Raw genomic sequence first — 25,399 nt, forward strand, 5'->3', positions numbered from 1 at the left:
TGCATGGAATTCAAAAAATTATAGTCTTTGATAGGGATCCCAGGTTCACTTCTAACTTTTGGAAGAGTTTACATCATGGATTGGGAACAAAGCTAGCTTTTTGTAAAGCTTTTCATCCGCAGACAGATAGACAATCTGAGCGGGTGATTCAGATATTGGAGGATTTACTCAGGGCTTGCATGATTGACTTCGAAAGTAATTAGGAATCGAAGTTGCCTTTAGTGGAGTTCACATATAACAATAGTTATCAATCTACTATTGGAATGGCTCCTTATGAGGCTTTGTATGGGAAAAAGTGTAGGACTCCATTGCATTGGAATGAAGTGGGAGAAAAAGTTGTGTTAGGGCCAGAAATAGTGCAGCAGACAGCCGACATGATAGCAAAAGTCAAGGACATAATGTTGACAGCACAAAGTCGACAAAAAAGCTACGCCGATAAGAGGCGTAGAGACTTGGAGTTCCAGGTAGGTGAACACGTGTTCTTGAAAGTATCACCTTGGAAAGGAGTCTTGAGATTTGAAAAGAAAGGGAAGTTGAGCCCAAGATATATAGGACCTTTCGAGATCCTAGCCAAGGTTGGAACAAGAGCTTACCGAGTAGCATTTCCTCCAAACTTGGAAGGTGTACACAACGTATTCCATGTCTCAATGTTGAGAAAGTATATCTCAAATCCTTCCCACGTCATTCGCCACGAGATAGTTCTATGAACACCAAACTTGTCTTATGAAGAAATACCTATCCAAATTTTGGATACACAAGCCCGAAAGTTGAGAAACAAAGAGATCAAGATGGTAAAGGTATTATGGCGCAATCAATTAGTGGAATAGACCACTTTGGAGACCGAACAAGATATGCGTAGCCGATACCCAGAACTTTTTGGTAAGCCAAATTTCGAGGACGAAATTCATTTAAGAAGGGTAGAATTATAAGGTCCAAATTCACTAAACTCGCTCACAATAATTTTAAAATAATATTAAATGATTTTATATAATATATTGTTTAAGTTATGATTTAATGATTATGATTTCATGATTATGTTTATTTTACATTTAACAATTTTGATTAAGTAAATGATTTCAGGTCGATTTGATTCTGGACTCACGGGAAGAGACTAACCTATGAACGAGGTGTTAGAACGTATTTTTACGAGTGTTTTGAGTATAATATTGAAATATTTTTGATAAACGAGTTGAGAGGTAGTAATTATATCAGTACAAGTCGGGATGTGTGCTTTGATCCTTTTTTATGTAGTCAACACACAATTTATATTGTTATTCTATCTATCTACCCGGGTTCCCACCCCATTAATTCCATGCTCCCTTTTTCCCTTGAAATTCATTGTTTTTCCCCTCATCTACACGGTTCCTCCCCCTTCTCTCTATTATCTCATCTTCTTCTTCTTGTTTTTTTTCTTGAATCTTCACGTTATTCAAGATTTTGGTAAGCCAAAGTTCAAAATCTCGTTCTTTGCGTGGTTAGCTCGTTGCCAAGACTCCGAATCGACTCCGTATCCCTTTCAAAGCAAGTTTTTAAAGAATTTTTAAACCACCATTCAAGATATATGTATTTGATAAGGAATGATGTGTGTTGATGAGTTTTATGCATGATTTTTAAGGTTTGAGAAGCATAAAAGCATGATTATGATATCGTGATATGTAAGTCGTTCTTGAGAAATTCTTGAAAAATAATGTGTGTTGATATATTCTTATGGTTTAGAGTTGGGAAAGGACTGATTTTGAAGGTGTGTGTTGAATTTTGAAGTGTTGAGTTAGTTTGAGTTAAAGCTTTGAAATGTTGCATGGGCTGGATTGTTCCGGATTAGCGACACTCATTGAAATTTTGTGGTTTAAACCTAGTGTTAATCCAAATGAGAAGAGGCCAATTGTTTTTGAAATTTAACTCATTTATCTACAACTTTCAAATTTTGAGTTTTGTCAAAATCATTTTGGAAGATTGGTCAAAATTGCCCCGAAGTGTGTCAAGTGTTTTGAATTTTTGGCAGTGACACATCTCAGGAGAATGGGCATAACTTTTTAATGAAAAATCCAATTTAAGTGCCAAGATCAAGGTCATGTTTACCACGTTTCAAAATTCTTACTGTAAAATAGAGTTTGAGAGCAAGAAATCAAACACATCTGCTCAGGGCATGCGCGCCCGCGCCGTAGTAGTTGTGCGGCCGTGCCTTGCCTTCGAAATTCATGATTTGTTTATGTTATTTTAAGGTCCTAAATTCATGGTTATGATCTTTTAAGGCTTCTAAAATATATTTAAGATTTTTTATGAAAAAAGTTTTAAGTTTTAAAGTCAAGAACGGAAAGAACGGCTTACGTGGACCAATTATGCTATGTGATGCATGTACATGCTTATGTTCATTCATGAAATCTATGTTCAATATGCAAGTATGATTTTTAATCATCTATGATATGAATGAAGTTATCGAGTAAGTTTTTAAGATCAGGACATAAAAATTTATGAAAGGAATCATGATGTTATGATGAATGTTTTATGGCATACAGGTCATACAAAGATGGAATGTTATGATGAAATGATAATGATATGATATGAGAAATGAATGATATGATGATGTATGAAAATATTTTGATGTCTTATGTGTCTTTGTGGTGGCAATACGGGAACGGTACTCCGGTTTGGGCTCCGGAGGGGCCCTCCCAAATACGGCTCAATGTACGGGTTAGGTACTCCGGGATGAGCTCCGGAGGGGCTTCCGAAAATGAATGAACGAATATTACGAGGCGTAATGCCATATGATTGTTGTTCAACAAGAAAAGATGAATGTGCCCATTATGACGGTTGTCACAATTTCGCATAATTCGTCACCAAATGATAAGTTTATTTTATGTTATGTTACGTTTAAATGATAATTGAAATCTCATGATTTTTACTACATACACTTGTTGAGTCTTTAGACTCACTATACTTGAATGGTGCAGGTAATGAGGATGAAATTTATGCATATGTCGACGAGTTCAGTGTCGGGCATGAAGAAGAGCAAGGAGTCGGACCGGCGGGCGATGCATGAGTGTTCTATGTGTTGAGTGTTCTATGCCTTGAGTTATTTTCAACTTTGTGATGTATTTTAATGTTGAAAACAAGTTTTATAAATTTTAAGGTTTGGATTTGGTTTGTAAACTATTTTGAAATGTTTTAAGTACAAAAATTTTCTTTTCCGCACAAATTTTAAGGTCATGTTAATTTGGTAACATGTTCATCGGTTGAGGGTGTTACAGTTTGGTATCAGAGCAGTTCGCTTTGGTTTTTCTTGAAACATTCATGCATACTCGCCACGACTCCAACGTTCCGTCTTCATGTCTGTAATTTATGATGTTTATGTGATTTTGTGTATGATAATGCGATGAGATATATGTATGCATGTTATATGTTAGAGTATATTTATGTTTTGAATCGTGACTGAGCGGTGTGGATAATATTGGACTTTAGGACTATGGCCTCACGTAGGGGAAACAACACCAACGCCAATGCCAATTCCGCTAACAACAACCAAAGTGATTGCGGGTCGGATAGTGAGAACAATCAAAACAACCAGTTTTTGGCGGATTAACTGCTCTGCTTCAAGAGCAAATCCATGTTCAGGGAGCTCAGATCCAATAGTTGCTTCAACCCCAGATGTTTAATGCTGGAAATAACCATCCTGCAGCTAATCAGAACCCTATCTACAAGAGGTTCTTAGAATTGGGACCACCTGAGTTCAAATGAGAGACTGATCCTTTGATAGCGGAACAATGGTTCCAAGCTATGGAGACTACTTTTGAATTCATGCAGATCACGGATGCGTATAGATTGAGATGTGCTACCTATATATTCCGCGATGATGCTCATGTTTGGTGGAATTGAGCCAAAGCAGTGTTGAACCTAACCACCCTTACTTGGAATGGATTCAAGGATGTGTTATACGGAAAATATTTCACAGTGAGCACCCGAACCAGGTTGGCTAGAGAGTTTTTGGAGATCCGTTAAGGAAACATGTCAATTGCGGAGTATGTAAAAAAGTTTGAAAGGGGAAGATACTTTGTACCGATGATTTCTGGTGATCCTGATGGAGAGTTGAAACACTTTACAGAAGGGTTGAATGCCTTCATCAGAAAGGATGTTAGACTAAGTGGAGCAAAAAATTACAAAGATGCGGAAGATAAGGCCATGCTGTCCGAAAAGGACAGAAATGACATTATCAAAGAGTCACAGGCAAAGAGATCTAGTTATCAGGGTCGAGACCAGCAAGGAAATTCTAGCAGAAAAAGGCCCTACCAAGCCCCTCCCCAACACCGACCGTACCAACAACAGCAGCCTCAACCTCAAGGGCAGAAACAGTTGGCTCTACTAGCACCAAAACCGGCAAGTGCACCAACAACTTGTTAAAAATGTGGAAAACTTCACACAGGTCAATGCATGGTAGGGACTGGAGTATGTTTCCTTTGCAAAAATCCAGGGCACTATCAAAAAGATTGCCCTCAATCCAAATAATCGGTAAGAGGACAAGCAATGACACGCGATCAAGTGGATCCGAATACAAACATCGTTACAGGTATGATTAATGTTTCCAGTAATCCCGTTCATATCTTAATTGATACTGGAGCTACACATTCATTCATATCTCTTGAATTTGTTAATAAATCGGGTTTGGTACCGGATAAGTCAATATCGGGATTTAGTATATCCTTGCCTTCAGGGGAAGAATTGAGTAGTGATTTGATTATTAGAGAATGCAGTGTACAAATTCAGGGTCATGAGTTGCTTGCTTATCTTATTATCCTGAATATGTCTGACTTCGACGTGATATTTGGGATGGATTGGTTGTCTCAAGACGAGGCTACCATAGATTGTAAACAGAGGACGGTTTCCTTGAAAACTAAGGATGAAGAACCGTTTTTATTCCATGCCACATCGAAAAATAATTTATCTATATTAATTTCAGTGGGTAAGGCATGGAAATTGTTGAGTAAAGGATGTGCAGGTTTCCTTGCAAGTGTTACTTGCGACAAAGAATTTCCTCGACCGAAACTTGAAGACGTCGAGGTAGTGAGAGATTTCTCAGAAGTATTTCCTGATGATATTGCAGGATTACCTCCAGCTAGGGAGGTAGAATTTGGGATTGAATTAAAGCCCGTAACCCAACCAGCTTCCAAACCACCATATAGGTTAGCACCGACTGAAATGAACGAATTGAAGGAAAAACTACAAGAGCTACTCAATAAAGGCTTTATTAGACCAAGTGTATCGTCATGGGGTGCACCGGTATTGTTTGTCAAGAAAATATGGGTCTATGAGACTGTGCAATGATTATAGAGAGCTGAATCGAGTAACAGTGAAGAACAAATACCCACTGCTAAGGATTGTTGATTTGTTTGATCAGTTATTAGGGACAGTAGTGTTCTCCAAGATCGATTTGAGATCAGGTTATCAGCAATTGAAGGTGAAAGATGAAGATATTCATAAAATGGCTTTCAGGACTCGTTATGGCCACTACGAGTTTTTAGTCATGCCATTTGGAGTTACCAATGAACCGGCAGTATTCATGGATCTTATGAACAGAGTGTTCCAGTCTTTCTTGGATCAGTTTGTCATAGTATTCATAGATGACATTCTGGTTTACTCTCGTAGTTTGGATGAGCATCGTCAGCATCTAACTACAGTCTTGCAGATTCTGAAAGAAAAACAATTGTTTGCTAAGTTCAGTAAGTGTGAATTTTGGCTGGATCAGATTGCATTTTTGGGTCACATAGTTTCGGCAAAGGGAATAGAGGTTGATCCAGCAAAGATAGAAGCAATTAAAAATTGGATTACTCCAAAGAATGCTATAGAGATATGGAGTTTCTTGGGATTAGCGGGTTACTATAGGAGATTCATTCAGGATTTCTCCAAGATAGCGCTGCCACTAACGTCATTAACTCGAAGAAGTGTGAAGTTTGAATGGTCTGATCAGTGTAAGAAAAGCTTCCTGGAGTTGAAGGAAAAGTTGATGACAGCACCTGTACTAGCCATACCAGAAGGCACAGGTCGATTAGTAATTTATACAGATTCTTAGAAGAGTGGATTAGGGGCTGTCTTGATGCAAGATGGAAATTTAATAGCATATGCTTCATGACAGTTGAAGATTCATGAAAAGAATTACCCAACCCATGACCTCGAATTGGCAGCAGTTTTCTTCGCACTGAAAATGTGGAGACATTACATTTATGGTGAGAAGTGTCAGATTTTCACCGATCATAAGATTCTGAAGTACTTCTTCACCTAGAAGGAGTTGAACATGAGGCAGAGAAGATTGCTCGAATTGGTGAAAGATTATGACTGTGACATTAGCTACCACCCGGGTAAAGCTAATGTAGTAGCTGATGCTTTGAGTTGCAAGTTTGTGACTTTGAACAGAATGACAACTCAACATGAGTTGATTTCAGATTTTGAACGACTTAGATTGGAAGTAGTTGAGCCGATGGAAGTTTGTGCCCTATCAGCCTTATCAATGATTCCAAGTTTTCACGACATGATTAAAACAGGTCAGTCTTCAGACCAGCAATTGCTAAGTTCGAAACTTAAAGATGAAGCCAATGGAGGTGCATTGTATATAGTGAAGGAAGGGATCGTGCATCACAAAGGACGAATGTGGGTAGCATCAGTAGATTCACTGAGGGAAGATGTTGTTGGAACACGTATTCAGATCATAGATCTGATACCCGGTGCAGCGGAAGTTTAAAAATTTTTATATGGAACGATTCCATATCATGGGTATCAAATCCTAAAAATTAAATTATGCAAGTAAAATAATAATAACAATTAATATTTTACCTCTTCAAGCTATGGCTTGATTATGGACTCCAACAGATTAAATCTGCTCTTGTTGTAAATCCCAGGAACTGATGACTTGCTCGATCAACTCCTGAATTAGGTCCACGAACAGAAAACTGAAACCCTCTGATTGATTGCACTAGAAATCAATAAGATGTTTATCGAATAGATTAAACAGATTTGATCTGTCAATTCAAAATGTAATTTTTCATAAAAATCACAGACTGAATTCTCTCAAAAAGGGGAGAAGAAATTTCAAAAATTTCTTCCTTTTATTTTATGTAATTTTCGAAAAATACAAGCTTGGAATCAATGAAATTTTCGAAAATCACATGCATATATATATATATAATTTCTAGACTGGATTAAGTTATATGTCTATTAGGACACTAACTCCTTAGGGCCCATGATCCATAACTTAAGCCCAACAAGCCAAGCCTGTAATTATAGAAATTAATATTAAATTTATCATGACTCCGATTGATAAACTGATTTTACCAATGTGCACAGAAACCATTTCTGCACCTTTTAAAGTCAAGATAATTTTTCTGAATCCGAATTCAGTGATTTCCAAAAATGTCCATCCCTATGTCATTTTAGGAAATTTCACTCCCTTTAGTTTTGAAGTCCAACTTCTCTTTCATTAAATTTAACTCTTTAAATTTAACTATCTCAACAGGGATTAGTAATCTATTACTTGTGTAAGCCTCAATGGTTCAGGGATACAGCTAGCCATGGGCTCACAACTCCTTGTAACTCGGAACAACAATTTCCGACTTACCCATCGAATCATGGTAAGAGCGTCTAGAAACATCGCCCCATGATTCCCTAGGTATCACTGAAGTGCCTGCAAGAACCAGTAGATTTTGGTTAGCGTACAGTACGGTCCCTTCATCCAAATATCCCGATCGAATCAATAACCATTGGTACATCGAGAGTCGTTCGAGATTCGATAACTATGAAATGCATCTTGAAGATCAAATAGTGACATCGCATGTGCTACTAGGAAACCAAGTAACCTAAAGCACATCATTTACTCTGGCCAGAGATTTGTCACACTAATATCTCCTCAGATCGCATAGGATATCCACACTCGCAAGCGTGTGGTGAATCCTTGACAACAAAGCATGGACTCCTATATGTGTCGTAACTGTACTCAATCCCGACACCTGATGACCCCAATAGAGTCGGTAAACGAGTCAAAGTACAGTACTAGCATATAGAGTCTCCATGATGTTTCAAGTAATAAGGACTAATGGTGTATAACCAAAACCGCGGACTTATCCACTCAAATAATGATAACCACTTGGAAAGTCCGAATAGGGTAGTTCGATCATTCATCATATGAATATCCATTTGCATGCTTTGAACATCTCCGTGTTCCATACCAATGAAACGTGGTACTTGGCATCGCAAATGCTAGTCTCAATCTCGAGCGATCCTTATCCTTATTTGCGGATGGCTCAATTGACTAGGAACTGTTTTAGAATATACAGTGCTTATAAGATGTGTCTCATGATAGTCATCCATATGTACTATCACATCTTACATGCACTCTAGTATATTCAAGGTCTTTATCTAAACATTGTATAATACGTCACAACAAAATAATATGATAAAGATAAAGTAAATGTCATTATAAAAAGTGTAAATTATATTAAACAAAAGATTGTTTATACATAGAGTCATAAAAGCCCTTAGCCACAAGTTGGCTAATCGGGCACCCACTCTTTCAATCTCCCACTTGCTCTAAAGCCAACTATTCATACTATAATCTCATTGCTTCGTGATGTTTGTCAAACAATGGTCCTGGAAAGGGCTTAGTAAGTGGATCAGCGATATTGTCTGTAGAGGTCACTCTCTCGACAGTGATGTCTCCTCTTTCCACGATCTCCCGGATGATGTGGTATTCCTCAGTATGTGTTTGGATCTTTGATGAGACCTTGGTTCCTTTGCCTGAGCAACGGCACCAGTGTTGTCACAGTACACCGGGACGGGACCAACAGCTTCAGGAATGACACCCAACTCTTGGATGAAATTCCTCATCCAAAAGGCCTCTTTAGCAGCAGCTGATGCTGCAATGTATTCTGCCTCAGTGGTGGAATCCGCTGTGGTGTCCTGCTTGGAACTCTTCCAAGAGACAACACTGCCATTTAGCATGAATACAAATCCAGAGGTTGATTTCGAGTCATCCACGTTTCTTTGGAAGCTAGAGTTGGTATAGCCTTCCAATTTCAATTCTCTTCCTCCATAAACCATGAATACATTCTTAGTCCTTCTCAAGTACTTAAGAATATCCTTTACGGCTTTCCAATGCATTTGACCGGGATTGGCTTAATATCTGCTCGTGACACTCAGAGCAAATGCCACATCCGGTCTGGTAGATATCATCCCATACATGATACTCCCTTTGGCTGACGCATATGGTATGTGTGTCATTTTCTTTATCTCTTCGTCAGTCTTCGGAGACATAGACTTGGATAGAGAAACTCCATGACACATAGGTAGATGTCCTCTCTTGGGCTCATCCATAGAAAACCTTTTCAATATGGTGTCGATGTAGGTTGTTTGAGTGAGTCCTATCATTCTCTTATATCTATCTCTATAGATCTGCATTCCAAGAATATAGGACGCCTCACCCAAATCATTCATCAAGAATCTACCTGATAACCATATCTTTGTTGACTGCAACATCCCTATATCATTCCCAATGAGTAGGATGTCATCAACATAAAGTACTAAGAATGTCACAACATCCTTAACTACTTTCTTGTACACGCATGGTTCCTCCATGTTCTTGATGAAACCAAAATCCTTTATTGTTTCATCAAATTTCTGGTTCCAACTTCTTGATGCCTGTTTGAGACCATAAATTGATCTCTGAAGCTTTCATACCTTATGCTCGCTTCCCATGGATGTGAATCCCTAGGGCTGCATCATATAGATTTCTTCCTTAATGTTTCCATTAAGAAATGCAATCTTCACATAAATTTGCCATATCTCATAGTCATACCAAGCTGCTATGGCAATAAGAATTCTTATGGACTTGAACATTGTGACTGGTGAAAAAGTTTCATCATAATCAACTCCTTGTCTTTGAGTATAACCTTTTGCTACCAATCTTGCCTTGTAGGTCAGTACCTTACCATCAGGCCCAAGTTTTTTCTTGTAGATCCATTTATACCCTATTGGAACAATTCCATCGGGAGGATCTACTAAAGACCAAACTTGGTTTGTATGCATCGAGTCTATTTCCGACTGCATAGCTTCAAGCCATAAATTTGAATCCGCATCAGAAATTGCTTCCTAGAAGTTTCTTGGATCACATCCAATGTCGGGTTCACTTTGATCCCCTTCAAGAAGTAGACCATATCGAATAGGAGGTCTAGAAGTCCTCTCGAATCTTCTAGAAAGAGGCGTGTCGTTTAATGGTTCCTGAGGTGTGGGATCGTTATTTTGTATCTCAGGTTCTTCTCGAATTTTTTCGAGTTCCATCATCTTGTCTTTCTTATCAAGTAAGAACTCCTTCTCCATGAAGGTGACATTCCTCGAAACAAACACTTTTGTTTCAGTAGGATGATAGAAATAATATCCGATTGAATTCTTCGGATACACTACCAAATATTATAAGGTGGATCGACTATCCAACTTATCTCCCACTGTCCGCTTCACGTAAGAAGGACATCCCCAAATCCTTAAGTACGAATAATTAGGAGCTTTGCCATTCCATAACTCGTATGGAGTTTTATCCTTTGCTTTAGTGTGGACATTGTTCAACAACAATATCGCCGTTTCAAGCACATAGCCCCAAAACGAAGATGGGAGCTCAGTGAAGCTCATCATGGATCAAACCATGTCCAACAAAGTTCGATTGCGATGCTCCGAAACACCATTAAGCTGAGGTGTCATAGGAGGAGTCCACTGAGAGAGAATCCCATTCTCTTTTAGATAGTCCAAAAACTCGGTACTTAAATATTCTCCACCTCGATCCTATCGAAGTGCTTTAATACTCTTACCTAGTTTGTTTTCTACTTCAGCCTTGAATTCTTTGAACTTTTCAAATGCTTCAGACTTATATTTCATCAAATATAAATACCCATACCTAGAATAATCATCAGTAAAGGTAATGAAGTAGGTGTGACCAAATTTAGTACCAATACTAAATGGACCGCAAACATCTGTATGGATCAAATCCAACAGATTTTGCCAACGCTCAGGTATCCTTTGAAAGGAGATTTAGTAATTTTTCCTTTTAGGCAGGACTCACAAGTAGGTAGAGATTTAATATCAGACATATCAAACATGCCCTCTCCCACTAGCTTGTTCATCCTCCTTGAGGAAATATGACCTAGCCTAGCATGCCAAAGGTTTGCCGGGTTTTGACTATCGTTTTTCCTTTTATTTGTTGTTACCGTTTTATCAACATAATTAATTGGAACGTCTTTTAATTTTAAGTTATATAGATCGTTTTCAAGTTGTCAATTTCCAATCAAACATTCATTCTTGTAAATATTGCAAATCTCATTCACAAAATTGCAAGAAAAACCATCTCTATCAAGCATAGAAACAGAAATAATGTTTTTAACTAAATCTGGCACAAATAAAACATCTCTCAAAAATAACTTAAAATCGTTCTGCAAAACCAAATAAACATCTCCCACAGCTTTGGCTTCAACTCTAGAACCATTTTCGAGCCTTAGCTGGGTCTCACCCATCCTAAGCTTACGACTTCTTGTCATCACCTGCAAATCATTGCAAATGTGAGATACACATCCGGTATCCAATACCCAAGAAGTAGTATTAAGTGAAACATTTATTTCAATGTAAAACATACCCTTTGCAGTTTGCAACTGCTCGAGATATTCCTTGCAGTTACGTTTCCAATGACCGGGTTTCTTGCAGTGATGGCAAACATCTTCAGATTTGTTCCCATTTGAAGCCTTTGTCTTGCTCTTCTTTTTTGGTACTATTTTCTTGGGTGGGGCAGAACGTTTCTTACTCTTTCCACTTGGCCCTTTCTTAGAGTTAGAAGAGGAACCAATCAAGAGTACCGGTTTATCCTTCTTTAATGTGGCCTCATAAGTCACAAGAATATTGACCATCTCTTCAAGGGTGGCCTCTATCTTGTTCATATTGAAGTTCATCACTAAGCCGTCAAACGACGAAGGAAGAGAAAGAAGTAACAAGTCCGCGTTTAGTTCATGCTCCAATGTCAAGTCGAGTGTTACCAACTTTTCAATGAGCCCAATCATGTGTACCCCATGCTCACGGACCGAAGTCCCATCTCGCATGCGGCATGTCATAAGCTCTTTCATGGTGGCATACCTCTCGGATCTTGACTGAGCTCCAAAATGGTCCTTGAGGTTCTTGTGAATGTCAGCAGCATTCACGGCATCCTCAAATCGCCTCTGAAGTTCATCAGACATCGAAGTCTGCATGTAGCATTTGGCCTTGATATCATGGTCCCACCATAGATCAAGTTTGGCCAACTCTTCCGGACTTGTATTAGCCAGGGCTTCCTTCGGAGGAGGCTTTTCTAACGCGTAGAAAGCCTTTTCAAAACTAAAAATAATCTTTAACTTGCAGAACCATTCCGTGTATTTTGCGCCAGTCAGTTTGTTTTGTTCGAGAATAGAGAATAGTGGATTGCGCGAATTCATTGTAATGAAATACTGAAAAGAAACGTACAATAATCATTTATTGCTTAATTAATTTACTAAGACATAAAATATGGGGAGATTTAATTTTATGAATTTCACTCCCACTATTTTAACGATTTCACTACCCTCTAGTGAAAACGAGAAATCGATTTCCTTAGTGGGAACATGGAGTCCAATTGACAAATCATAGTCCCGAATAATATCAGCCAACCATAATTTTCAAAAGGTAGAGCCCAATTGCTTCCAAAGCAACCCCCATGTTTTTTACCTAATGTCCAATAAGAGCCCAATAATATGAATCTGTTTATTGTGACATGTCAAGATGACTCATCAATATTAAGTTGTGATGGACGGTCGCCATGTGGATCCCCAATAATATGAGCCAATCTCATGGGAGTTCCACCCAAATTACAACATGTGTCGATCCAATGTACAGCTTTCCGACGAACGCCACCCCCCCCCCCCCCCCCCCCCAATAATATGAGCCGGACCGTGCCCGCGTGTAGCATCTCATACATTGATCGTTGATGGAAGGTAGGAACATTTAAACAATATTTAAATTCCCTTTTGTTTATCTTGATATCAATTTTAAATCATATTTAAAATGAGAGATTTTTAATTTTGAAAAATTGTCTCATCATATCATATTTGTATGTTTGCGGGATTCATGCAATTTAGTCTAAACATGCATACAACAATAATATCATATATTATATTTAGGATGACCCCAAAACTAATCGACCCGTGGTTGCCAATCACGAGTCTAAGTCCAATCCTAGGTGATATGCAAGTATGCAATGCAATCCTATTACATTGAGCTTCCAATTTACATTTCTTCGGTCTTTATTGTCTGCTGGGCCCACCTTTGTCTTCAAATCTTTATCTCCCACTAAGTCTAATAAATTTACAATAAATTTCGATGACAATTAGGGGATACATATTTAAGGGTGGGAACGGGCCATAAACCAGGCCCACTTTTTATTACAAATGACAAATCAAATTGGGCCATAAACCAAGCACATTAATAAAACCCAACAACAATAACAAAAACCAAATGTAAATTTCCTAACATACACCTACAAAATTGGTCATGGCAATCGATCATTTTATCCAATATTTAATTCAATAATTAAATCATTTGATAACATGCAATGACAACATAATTATAAGATAAAATCAAATTTTATCTAATATATACATAAGATCATATCTTATCATCAATTGTACAAAAATAATTAATTTTATAAAATCTAATTTAACGGATAAAATTTATAAATTTTCCAAAAATTCAAATTTATCCAAAAATTAATTTTAAAAATTTTGGACTCAAACAATTTGACCCGATGCCTCGTGGACCAATCAAAAACAATTTTCGATCGGACCAAAAACTAAAATTTCAAAAATTTAAAATTCTAATTAAAAAAACAAATTTTAATTTTACGGGCTGCCCGGGACGTTCCCGGGCAGCCCCGCCCCCACGTGGGGCATGGCCTCGGGCAGCCCGTCGCTGCCCTTGGGTAGCGCCCAGCGCTGCCATGGGCAGCGATCATATCGCTGGACTTGGGCAGCGACGCTCGCAGGCCCTTGCAGCGACAATCGCTGCCCCGGTTTGCCCATCAAATTTAATTTTAAAAATTTTTGTTTTCGTTTCTAAAACCCGAGGCTCAAAAATTTTGTACAATCTATTAATTTAATCGTTTGATCTGAGAGCAACCTGGCTCTGATACCACTGTTGGAACACGTTTTCAGATCATAGATCTGATACCCGGTGCAGCGGAAGTTTAAAAATTTTTATATGGAACGATTCCATATCATGGGTATCAAATCCTAACGATTAAATTATGCAAGTAAAATAATAATAACAATTAATATTTTACCTCTTCAAGCTATGGATTGATTATAAACTCCAACAGATTAAATCTTTTGTTGTTGTAAATCCCAGGAACTGATGACTTGCTCGATCAACTCCTGAATTAGGTCCACGAACAGAAAACTGAAACCCTCTGATTGATTGCACTAGAAATCAATCGAAGAGATTAAACAGATTTGATCTGTCAATTCAGAATGTAATTTTTCATAAAAATCACAGAATGAAATCTCTCAAAAAGGGAAGAAATTTCAAAAATTCCTTCCTTTTATTTTATGTAATTTTCGAAAAATACAAGCTTGGTATCAATGAAATTTTCGAAAATCACATGCATATATATATATAATTTCTAGACTGGATTAAGTTATATGTATATTAGGACACTAACACCTTAGGGCCCATGATCCATAATTTAAGCCCAACAAGCCAAACCTGTTATTATAAAAATTAATATTAAATTCATCATGACTCCGATTGATAAACTGATGTTACCAATGTGCACAGAAACCATTTTTGCACCTTTTAAAGTCAGGATAATTTTTCTGAATCTGAATTCAGTGATTTCCAAAAATGCCCATCCCTATGTCATTTTAGGAAATTCCACTCCCTTTAGTTTTGAAGTCCAACTTCTCTTTCATTAAATTTAACTCTTTAAATTTAACTATCTCAACGGGGATTAGTAATCCATTACTTGTGTAACCCTCAATGGTTCAGGGATGCAGCTAGCCGTGGGCTCACAATTCCTTGTGACTCGGAACAACAATTTCCGACTTACCCATCGAATCATGGTAAGAGCGTCTAGCAACATCGCCCCATGATTCCCTAGGTATCACTGATAGTGTTTACAAGAACCAGTAGATTTTGGTTAGCGTACAGTACGGTCCCTTCATCCAAATATCCCGATCGAATCAACAACCATTGGTACATCGAGAGTCGTTCGAGATTCGATAACTATGCAATGCATCTTGAAGATCAAATAGTGACATCGCATGTGCTACTAGGAAACCAAGTAACATAAAGCACATCATTTACTCTGGCAAGAGATTTGTCATACTAATATCTCCTCAGATCGCATAGGATATCCACACTCGCAAGTGTGTGGTGAATCCTTGACAACAAAGCATTGACTCCTATATGTAACGTAACTGTACTCAATCCCGACACCTGATGACCCCAATAGAGTCGGTAAATGTAGTGACCCTTACCTGGATCACCTACTAAACAGAACTTAGGCATGCAATTAACTTAATTAAACGGATATCAGAATAAAACTGCGGAAACCATAAAAAATATACAATTCCAAGGCAAGGGATCTGTAAATACCCAAATATTATACAACCAGATCGAACAACTGTATTAATCCAAATAACAACATAATAAAACCTAGGCGAAGCTCCAGCTGACCATCAACTGCCTAGCCCCTCTTGGATCCACCCGCCTCGTCCAATCGCAAACCTGCCCCATGGAATAGGGTATCCAAAAATACAGAGTACGAGACGTGAGCATAAAACGCTATGTACAAGAGTATGAGTATACATGCATGCAAAGTGAACTCCCTATAAACTCGAGGTCAAGGATCAGATAACAGAGACAGACCGGGCCCTGGTATGTAGCACGCTGTGCTGTCGCTTCAGGAAGTGGCTCCCATAGCATAATACCAGTGGATATTCCAGACCCAAATCGATGGAAGTCCAACCACTAACAGGATAGGGAAAAACCCTACTAACAGACATCTCGAAGGAGATAGCTCAGTATGCAAATGAATGCAGCATAAATCAATGACATATAAACCATGCATTCACATAATACATGCATACTCAGTCAGGATATCTCGAACAGTACTTTCGTACCTCGAATCAGTGCAGGCTCTACAACCTTTAGGTCCACGCCTATAGTCTTCTCTACACTGCCAAATGATACTACTGTCATTATAGTGCTCTAAAAGCCTTAACTAAGCTATTGCATACTCCTAAATATTTATAGGAAGCAAAAGCTATACCTTCGTCCGTCATTAGCCCTTTGATGTCGATGCCTCCAGAACATGGGCACAACTCCGCTACGACTATCGAACGCCTCGACGACTCCCGGGTCAAGCCTAGGAAGGCTAGAACAACTCGAATACAACTAGAGTAGAGAGGAAATCTGGAATTGGCAATTGAAAGTGAATTCTTGGCCTTCTATTTATAGACAACGATCGGAGCCTCCGATCCTCAATCGAAATGTCCGAACCTCGATCGGAACGTCCGATCCTAACATCAGAGCTTCCGAAGATCCTGATCTGCCACATGTCAAAATATCACTTGTTGACTTCGGATAGGGGTGATCGGAGCTTCCGATCCTGATCGGAGCTTCCGATCTTGCCACACGTCATGCCTGAGGTAATACCATCGGAGCTTCCGATCCTGCATCGGAGCTTCCGATCCTGTTCGAAGCTTCCGAACTCACCTTCAGAGCTTCCGAACTCTTCCCAAGTAATTATGATTAATTTCCTAATTACTGATTTTGGTTACGGGCTACTACATTCTCCCCCACTTAAGATATTTCGTCGTCGAAATCAGATCTTAAGTACTGAATGTAATACAGAAATGAGAAACATTCTTTATTCAAATCAAACGTTTACAGAGTTTGCAACTGAATACAACTTAAAGAATGAAATCAAAACAACTCAAGATGGTCTTCACGCATCCTGTCCTCAAGCTCCCAAGTAGCTTCCTCAGTGCCTCGGCGCTCCCACTGAACTAAAACCAAAGGAATGACTTTGTTCCGCAAAACCTTATCCTTATAATCCAGGATACGAATAGGTTTCTCAACATAGGTCAAATCCTTGCTCACTTGAACCACAGACCACTGCAGAATATGAGACTCATCCACCACATACCGTCGCAACAGAGATACGTGGAACACATCGTGAATACTGGAAAGATGAGGTGGCAAAGCTAGTCAATAAGCCAAATCGCCAATGCTCTCCAAGATCTCAAACGGACCGATAAACCTGGGAGACAACTTGCCCTTAAGGCCAAATCTGAGAATCTTGTGGAAAGGTGACACTCTCAAAAACACTTTATCCCCGACATCGAACTGCAAAGGCCTACGCTTGGTATTAGCATAGCTGGCCTAACGATCCTGTGCAGTCTTTATCCATTTCTTGATCTGATCAACAATGTCTATCGTCTGCTGGATAACCTCCGGTCCCTCAGCCTGTCTCTCCCCCACATCTTCCCAGAAGAGTGGAGTACGACAACGTCGCCCGTACAACGCCTCAAAAGGTGCCATCCCAATACTAGTATGATAGCTGTTGTTGTACACGAACTCGATCAATGGCAAGTGATCCTGCCAGGCTTAACCAAAATCCATTACGCACGCTCTAAGCATATCCTCCAAAGTACGGATAGTGCGCTCTGACTGACCATCAGTCTCCGGATGATAGGCAGTACTCAAACTGAGAGTAGTACCCATCGCACGCTGAACAATCCCCCAGAATCTAGAAGTAAACCTAGGGTCCTGATTGCTGACAATGCTCACAGGCACTCCATGAAGTCGAACGATCTTCTGAATGTACAACTGAGCCATACGATCTATATTGTACTCACGGCTATTGGAAATGAAATGCGCTGACTTGGTGAGTCGGTCTACCACAACCCAGATAGCATCACAGTTCCTCGGGGATAACGGCAAATGGGTCACAAAGTCCATTGTGATAAACTCCCATTTCCATTCAGGAATAGGCAGAATGTGAAGCAATCCTCCAGGTCGTCGGTGGTCTGCCTTGACCTGTTGACAAACCAAACATCTCGAAACAAACTGATAAACACTGCGTTTCATACCCTTCCACCAAAAACGAGTACGTAGATCCTTGTACATCTTGTTGCTCCCAGGATGAATATTCAACTTATTGTGATGCGCCTGAGACAAAATCTCCTCTCGCAACTCTACATCCTGTGGAATCACAAGTCTACCAGACAAACACAGAAAGCCATCTGACTGATAGTAAAATCCAGATGAGCTACCCTCGTTAGCTAGATGAGCTAAATGCTCGGTCTTCGAATCAGATATCTGAGCTTCTCGAATCCGCGAATACAAAGCTGGCTCAGATAATATCGCAAACATCTGGATACTCAGCATACCGTTCTTATGCTTGAAGGTATATCCTGAAGTACAACAGTCACTGATCGCACTAGACATCGAACAAGTGTGAAGTGCGGATAGTCTCACCTTGCGACTCAAAGCATCAGCGGTGAGATTAGCAGCTCTCGGATGGTACTTAATCTCGCAATCATAGTCCTTAAGCAAGTCCATCCAACGTCTCTGCCTTATGTTCAACTCCGCCTGAGTGAACAAATACTTGAGACTCTTATGGTCGGTGAAGATCTCAAATTTCTCGCCATACAGATAATGACGCCAGATCTTCAAAGCGAACACAATGGCTGCTAACTCCAAATCATGGACTGGGTAGTTGTCCTCGTGAAGCTTCAGCTGTCTAGAAGCGTATGCGATCACATACCCATTATGAGTCAGGACACAACCTAACCCCTGAAGAGAAGCATCAGTGTACACCACGTACCCTCCAGATCCTGACAGTAATGCCAACACTGGCGCAGAAGTCAACCACCGTCAAAGCTCACAGAAGTTCTCCTCACACTCGGAGGACCACTCGAAATCCACACCCTTGCGGGTAAGCTGCGTCGAAGGTCGAGCTAGTTGAGAGAAGTTCAGGATGAAACGACGATAGTACCCTGCTAGACCCAGAAAACTACGGATCTCAACAACTATCGTCGGACGCGACCAATTAAGCACCACCTCAATCTTGCTTGGATCAACAGAAATCCCCTCCCTGGATATGATATGACCAAGAAAGACCACTCGATCCATCCAGAACTCACACTTGCTCAGCTTGGCGTACAACTGCTCATCTCAAAGAGTCTGCAGTACCAACCGCAAGTGAGAAACATGCTCTTCCGTATTACGCGAATACACCAAGATGTCGTCAATGAATACCACGACAAACTTGTCCAAATACTCCCTGAAGACACGGTTCATCAGATCCATGAACATAGCCGACGCATTAGTCAAACCAAATGGCATCAATAGGAACTCGTAATGCCCATAGCGAGTACGGAATGCAGTCTTGGCTACATCCTGATCACGGACTCTCAACTGATGATACCCAGATCTCACGTCAATCTTGAAGTAAACTAGCGTGCCCTGCAGCTGATCAAACAAGTCATCAATACGAGGCAACGGATACTTGTTCTTCACAGTGACTCGATTCAGCTGCCGATAGTCAATGCACAGCCGCATCGACCCATCCTTCTTCTTTACAAAAAGAACAGGAGCTCTCCAAGGAGATACACTAGGATGAATGTACCCCTTGTCCAAAAGATCCTGTAGCTGATTCTTCAACTCACGCATCTCTGACGGAGCCAGATAATACGGTGCTCGAGAAATAGGTGAAGCACCCGGAATCAACTCTATGTCAAACTCGACTTCCCTAACAGGAGGAAAACCCGGAATCTCATCAGGAAAAACATCTGGAAATTCATCCACAACAAGAATACTCTCTATCCCAACGCTTTCAGCGGAAAAATCAACTGCGTAGATAAGGTAGCCTTCCCCGCCAGACTCTAGAGCTCGACAGGCTCTCAAAGCTGATACCAAGGGCATCGTGGGTCGCGCTCCCTCTCCATAGAAAAACCAGCTCTCACTCCCCTCCGGATGAAAGCATACTAATCTCTAATAGCAGTCCACTGAAGCTCGATAGGTAGTCAACATATCTATTCCCAGAATGCAATCAAAGTCGTCCATCGCCAAGACCATGAGATTCGCTAACAGAATGTTCCCTTGGAACTCTAAAGGGCAACCCATCACTAGACGCTTAGCCAAAGCATATTGGCCCGTCGGAGTAGAAACAGACATCACTACGTCTAGTGCAATGTATGATAAATTATGCCTCTTAACAAAACGTGCAGAAATGAAGGAATGAGATGCACCAGTGTCAATAAGTACAAGAGCAGGTATACCATAAAGCAAAAATGTACCTGCGATGACTTTCTCATTCTCCTCCACTGCCTGATCATGTCTCAGGAAAATACCTGGCCAGAAGCTCGTGGCCTCAAATGAGAACTACCAGCAGGCTGTCCCTGCGTCCTCTGCTGAACGGTAGCCTGAGAACCAGATCCTGAACCAGAACCAGAACCTCCTCCCCCAGATAGTGGACAATCCCTCCGGATATGACCAGTATCTCCACAGCGGAAACAAGCTCCAAAAGCTCTATGGCAACGGTCGGTCGGATGGTTCTTCCCACAGTGATCACACTTGTCCTTCTTTCCGAAACGGACAACACCTCCAGAACCAGAGGAAGAAGTAGATCCAGAATTCTTGAAATATTGGGCACGGGGACCCAAAGAACTAGCAGGCCTCGACTGAGGGAAAGACCTGTTCCGCCGAATGCTGTCCTCCGCCTGGTGACAACGGCTCACCAAACCCTCGTAGGACATGTCGTCGCCAACCGCCACACGGTCATGGATCTCAGGGTTAAGGCCCTGAAGGAACATATTATACTTCATCCCAGAGCTGTCAGCTTTTCAGAAGCTGTATTTTCCTCCCATAGCTAAGAATCGACGCACAGTGAAATGCTCGTCGTCATGATGACGATGACGCCGTTCTCGGTCGGCATCGCCCCAACGACCGCCTCCACTACCATGGCTACTCTGGTCATCGTAGTTCGCCATCTACAAAAGCACCTCATGGTTACCTTATACAGAGTCTAAATCCCAAGAATACTATGCATGCTCTGATACCATAAATGTAGTGACCCTTACCTGGATCACCTACTAAATAGAACTTAGGCATGCAATTAACTTAATTAAACGGATATCAGAATAAAACTGCGGAAACCATAAACAGTATACAATCCCAAGGCAAGGGATCTGTAAATACCAAAATATTATACAACAAGATCGAATAACTGTATTAATCCAAATAACAATAGAATAAAACCTAGGCGAAGCTCCAGCTGACCAACAACTGCCTAGACCCTCTTGGATCCACCCGCCTCGTCCAATCGCAAACCTGCCCCATGGAATAGGGTGTCCAAAAATACAGAGTACGAGACGTGAGCATAAAACGCTCAGTACAAGAGTATGAGTATACATGCATGCAAAGTGAACTCCCTATAAACTCGAGGTCAAGGATCAGATAACAGAGATAGACCGGGCCCTGGTATGTAGGACGTTGTGCCGTCGCTTCAGGAGGTGGCTCCCATACCATAATACCAGTGGATATGCCGCACCCAAATCGATGGAAGTCCAACCACTAACAGGATAGGGAAAAACCCTACTAACAGACATCTCGAAAGAGATAGCTCAGTATGCAAATGAATGCAGCATAAATCAATGATATATAAACCATGCAGTCACATAATACATGCATACTCAGTCAGGATATCTCGAACAGTACTTTCGTACCTCAAATCAGTGCAGGCTCTACCAACTCTAGGTCCACGCCTATAGTCTGCTCTACACTGCCAAATGATACTACTGTCATTATAGTGCTCTAAAAGCCTTAACTAAGCTATTTCATACTCCTAAATATTTATAGGAAGCAAAAACTATACCTTCGTCCGTTCCCTTTGATGTCGATGCCTCCAGAACTTGGGCACAACTCCGCTACGACTATCAAACGCCTCGACGACTCCCGGGTCAAGCCTAGGAAGGCTAGAACAACTCGAATAAAACTAGAGTAGAGAGGAAATCTGGAATTGGCAATTGAAAGTGAATTCTCGGCCTTTTATTTATAGACAACGATCGGAGCCTCCGATCCTCGATCAGAACGTCTGAACCTCGATCGGAACGTCTGAACCTCGATCGGAACGTCCGATCCTGACATCGGAGCTTCCGAATATCCTGATCTGCCACGTGTCAAAATATCACTTGTTGACTTCGGATAGGGGTGATCGGAGCTTCCGATCCTGATGGGAGCTTCCGATCTTGCCACACGTCATTCCTGACGTAATACCATCGGAGCTTCCGATCCTGCATCGGAGCTTTCGATCCTGTTCGGAGCTTCCGAACTCACCTTCGGAGCTTCCGAACTCTTCCCAAGTAATTATGATTAATTCCCTAATTACTGATTTTGGTTACGGGCTACTACAGTAAACGAGTCAAAGTACAGTACTAGCATATAGAGTCTCCATGATGTTTCAAGTAATAAGGACTAATGGTGTACAACCAAAACCGCGGACTTATCCACTCAAATAATGATAACCACTTGGAAAGTTCGAATAGGGTAGTTCGATCATTAATCATATGAATATCCATTTGCATGCTTTGAACAACTCCATGTTCCATACCAATGAAACGTGGTACTCGGCATCGCAAATGCTAGTCTCAATCTCGAACGATCCTTATCCTTATTTGCGGACGGCTCAATTGACTAGAAACTGTTTAGAATATACAGTGCTTATAAGATGTGTCTCATGATAGTCATCCATATGTACTATCACATCTTACATGCACTCTAGTATATTCAAGGTCTGTATCTAAACATCGTATAATACGTCACAACATAATAATATGATAAAAGATAAAGTAAATGTCATTATAAAAAGTGTAAATTATATTAAACAAAAGATTGTTTATACATAGAGTCATAAAAGCCCTTAGCCACAAGTTGGCTAACCGGGCACCCACTTTTTCAGATGTGATGACTGAGGCCCACACTGTACAGTATTCTATTCACCTAGGGAGTAAAAAAATGTTCAAGGATTTACAGATGCTATACTGGTGGCCAGGTATGAAGAAATACATCGTTAAGTTTGTTAACGAATGTTTGACATGTCAACAGGTAAAAGTTAAACATCAAAGGCCAGCAGGACATCTGAAACCATTACCCATTCCCACATGGAAATGGGAAGATGTCACCATGGACTTTGTTGTTGGATTTCCAATTACACCACGAAGAATGAATTCAATATTGGTGATAGTTGACAGGTTGACAAAGTCAGCTCACTTCCTACCAGTCAGAAACAACTTCTCGATGAATCAATATGCAGATTTGTATATTCGAGAGGTAGTCAGATTGCATGGAATTCCAACAATGATAGTCTTTAATAGGGATCCCAGGTTCACTTCAAACTTTTGGAAGAGTTTACATCATGGATTGGGAACAAAGCTAGATTTTAGTACAACTTTTCATCCGCGGACAGATGGACAATCTGAGCGATTGATTCAGATATTGGAGGATTTACTCAGGGCTTGCATGATTGACTTCGAAAGTAATTGGGAATCGAATTTGCCTTTAGTGGAGTTCACATATAACAATAGTTATCAAGTACTATTGGAATGGCTCCTTATGAGGCTTTTTATGGGAGAAAGTGTAGGACTCCATTGCATTGGGATGAAGTGGGAGAAAGAGCTGTATTAGGGCGAGAAATAGTGCAGCAGATAGTCGACATGGTAGCAAAAGTCAAGGACAGAATGTTGACAGCACAAAGTCGACAGAAAAGCTACGCCGATAAGAGGCGTAGAGACTTGGAGTTCCAGGTAGGTGACATGTGTTCTTGAAAGTATCACCTTGGAAAGGAGTCTTAAGGTTTGGAAAGAAAGGGAAGCTGAGCCCAAGATATATAGGACCTGTCGAGATCCTAGACAAGGTTGGAACAAGAGCTTACCTAGTAGCATTGCCTCCAAACTTGGAAGATGTACACAACGTATTCCATGTCTCAATGTTGAGAAAGTATATCTCAAATCCTTCCCACGTCATTCGCCATGAGCCAGTTCTATGGACACCAGGCTTGTCTTATGAAGAATTACCTATCCAAATTTTGGATACACAAGTCCGGAAGCTGAGAAACAAAGAGATCAAGATGGTAAAGGTCTTATGGCGCAATCAATTAGTGAAAGAGGCCACTTGGGAGACCTAAAAAGATATGCGTAGCCGATACCCAGAACTTTTTGGTAAGCCGAATTTCGAGGACGAAATTCATTTAAGAAGGGTAGAATTGTAAGGTCCAAATTCACTAAACTCGCTCACAATAATTTTAAAATAATATTTAATGATTTTATATAATATATTGTTTAAGTTATGATTTAATGATTATGATTTCATGATTATGTTTATTTTACGTTTAACAATTTTGATTAAGTAAATGATTTCAGGTCGAGTTGATTCTGGACTTACGGGACGAGACTAACCTATGAACGAGGTGTTAGAACGTATTTTTACGAGTGTTTTGAGTATAAAATTGAAATGTTTTTGATAAACGATTTGAGAGGTAGTAATTCTATCAGTACAAGTCGGGATGTGTGCTCTGATCCTGTTTTATGTAGTCAACACACAATTTTTATTGTTATTCTATCTATCTACCCGGGTTCCCACCCCATTAATTCCATGCGCCCTTGTTCCCTTGACATTCATTGTTTTTCCCCTCATCTACACGGTTCCTCCCCCTTCTCTCTATTATCTCATCTTCTTCTTCTTATTTTTTGTCTTGAATCTTCACGGTTCTTAAGGATTTTGGTAAGCCAAAGTTCAAAATCTCGTTCTTTGCGTGGTTAGCTCGTTGCCAAGACTCCAAATCGACTCCGTCTCCATTTCAAGGCAATTTTCTAAAGAATTTTTAAACCACCATTCAAGATATATGTATTTTGATAAGGAATGATGTGTGTTGATGAGTTTTTATGCATGATTTTTAAGGTTTGAGAAGCATAAAAGCATGATGTTTATGATATCGTGATATGTAAGTCGTTCTTGAGAAATTCTTGATAAATAATGTGTGTTGATAGATTCTTATGGTTTAGAGTTGGGAAAGGACTTAATTTGAAGGTGTGTGTTGAATTTTGAAGTGTTTAGTTAGTTTGAGTTAAAGCTTTGAAATGTTGCATGTGCTGGATTGTTCCGTATTAGCGACACTCATTGCAATTTTGTTATTTAGACCTAGTGTATTAATCTAAATGAGAAGAGGCCAATTATTTTTGAAATCTAACTCATTTATCTACAACTTTCATGTTTTGAGTTTTGTCAAAATCATTTTGGAAGATTGGTCAAAATTTCCCCG

The 25,399-nt window shown here is 40.1% G+C and overlaps 1 protein-coding gene across 1 annotated transcript; it reads left to right on the plus strand.

The window, feature by feature from the left end:
* The first annotated feature begins 4,518 nt into the window (after positions 1 to 4,518).
* Positions 4,519 to 24,542, plus strand: LOC140889144 (uncharacterized). The gene is made up of 6 exons (XM_073296850.1): positions 4,519 to 5,271; positions 5,738 to 6,032; positions 6,432 to 6,640; positions 23,188 to 23,333; positions 23,723 to 23,885; positions 24,501 to 24,542. The coding sequence occupies exons 1-6, from the start codon at positions 4,519 to 4,521 to the stop codon at positions 24,540 to 24,542; spliced, it is 1,608 nt and encodes a 535-aa protein (XP_073152951.1).
* The last annotated feature ends 857 nt before the right edge of the window (positions 24,543 to 25,399 follow it).

This window comes from Henckelia pumila, chromosome 3, assembly GCF_033568475.1.
Source record: "Henckelia pumila isolate YLH828 chromosome 3, ASM3356847v2, whole genome shotgun sequence".
NCBI classification, from domain to species: Eukaryota; Viridiplantae; Streptophyta; class Magnoliopsida; order Lamiales; family Gesneriaceae; genus Henckelia; species Henckelia pumila.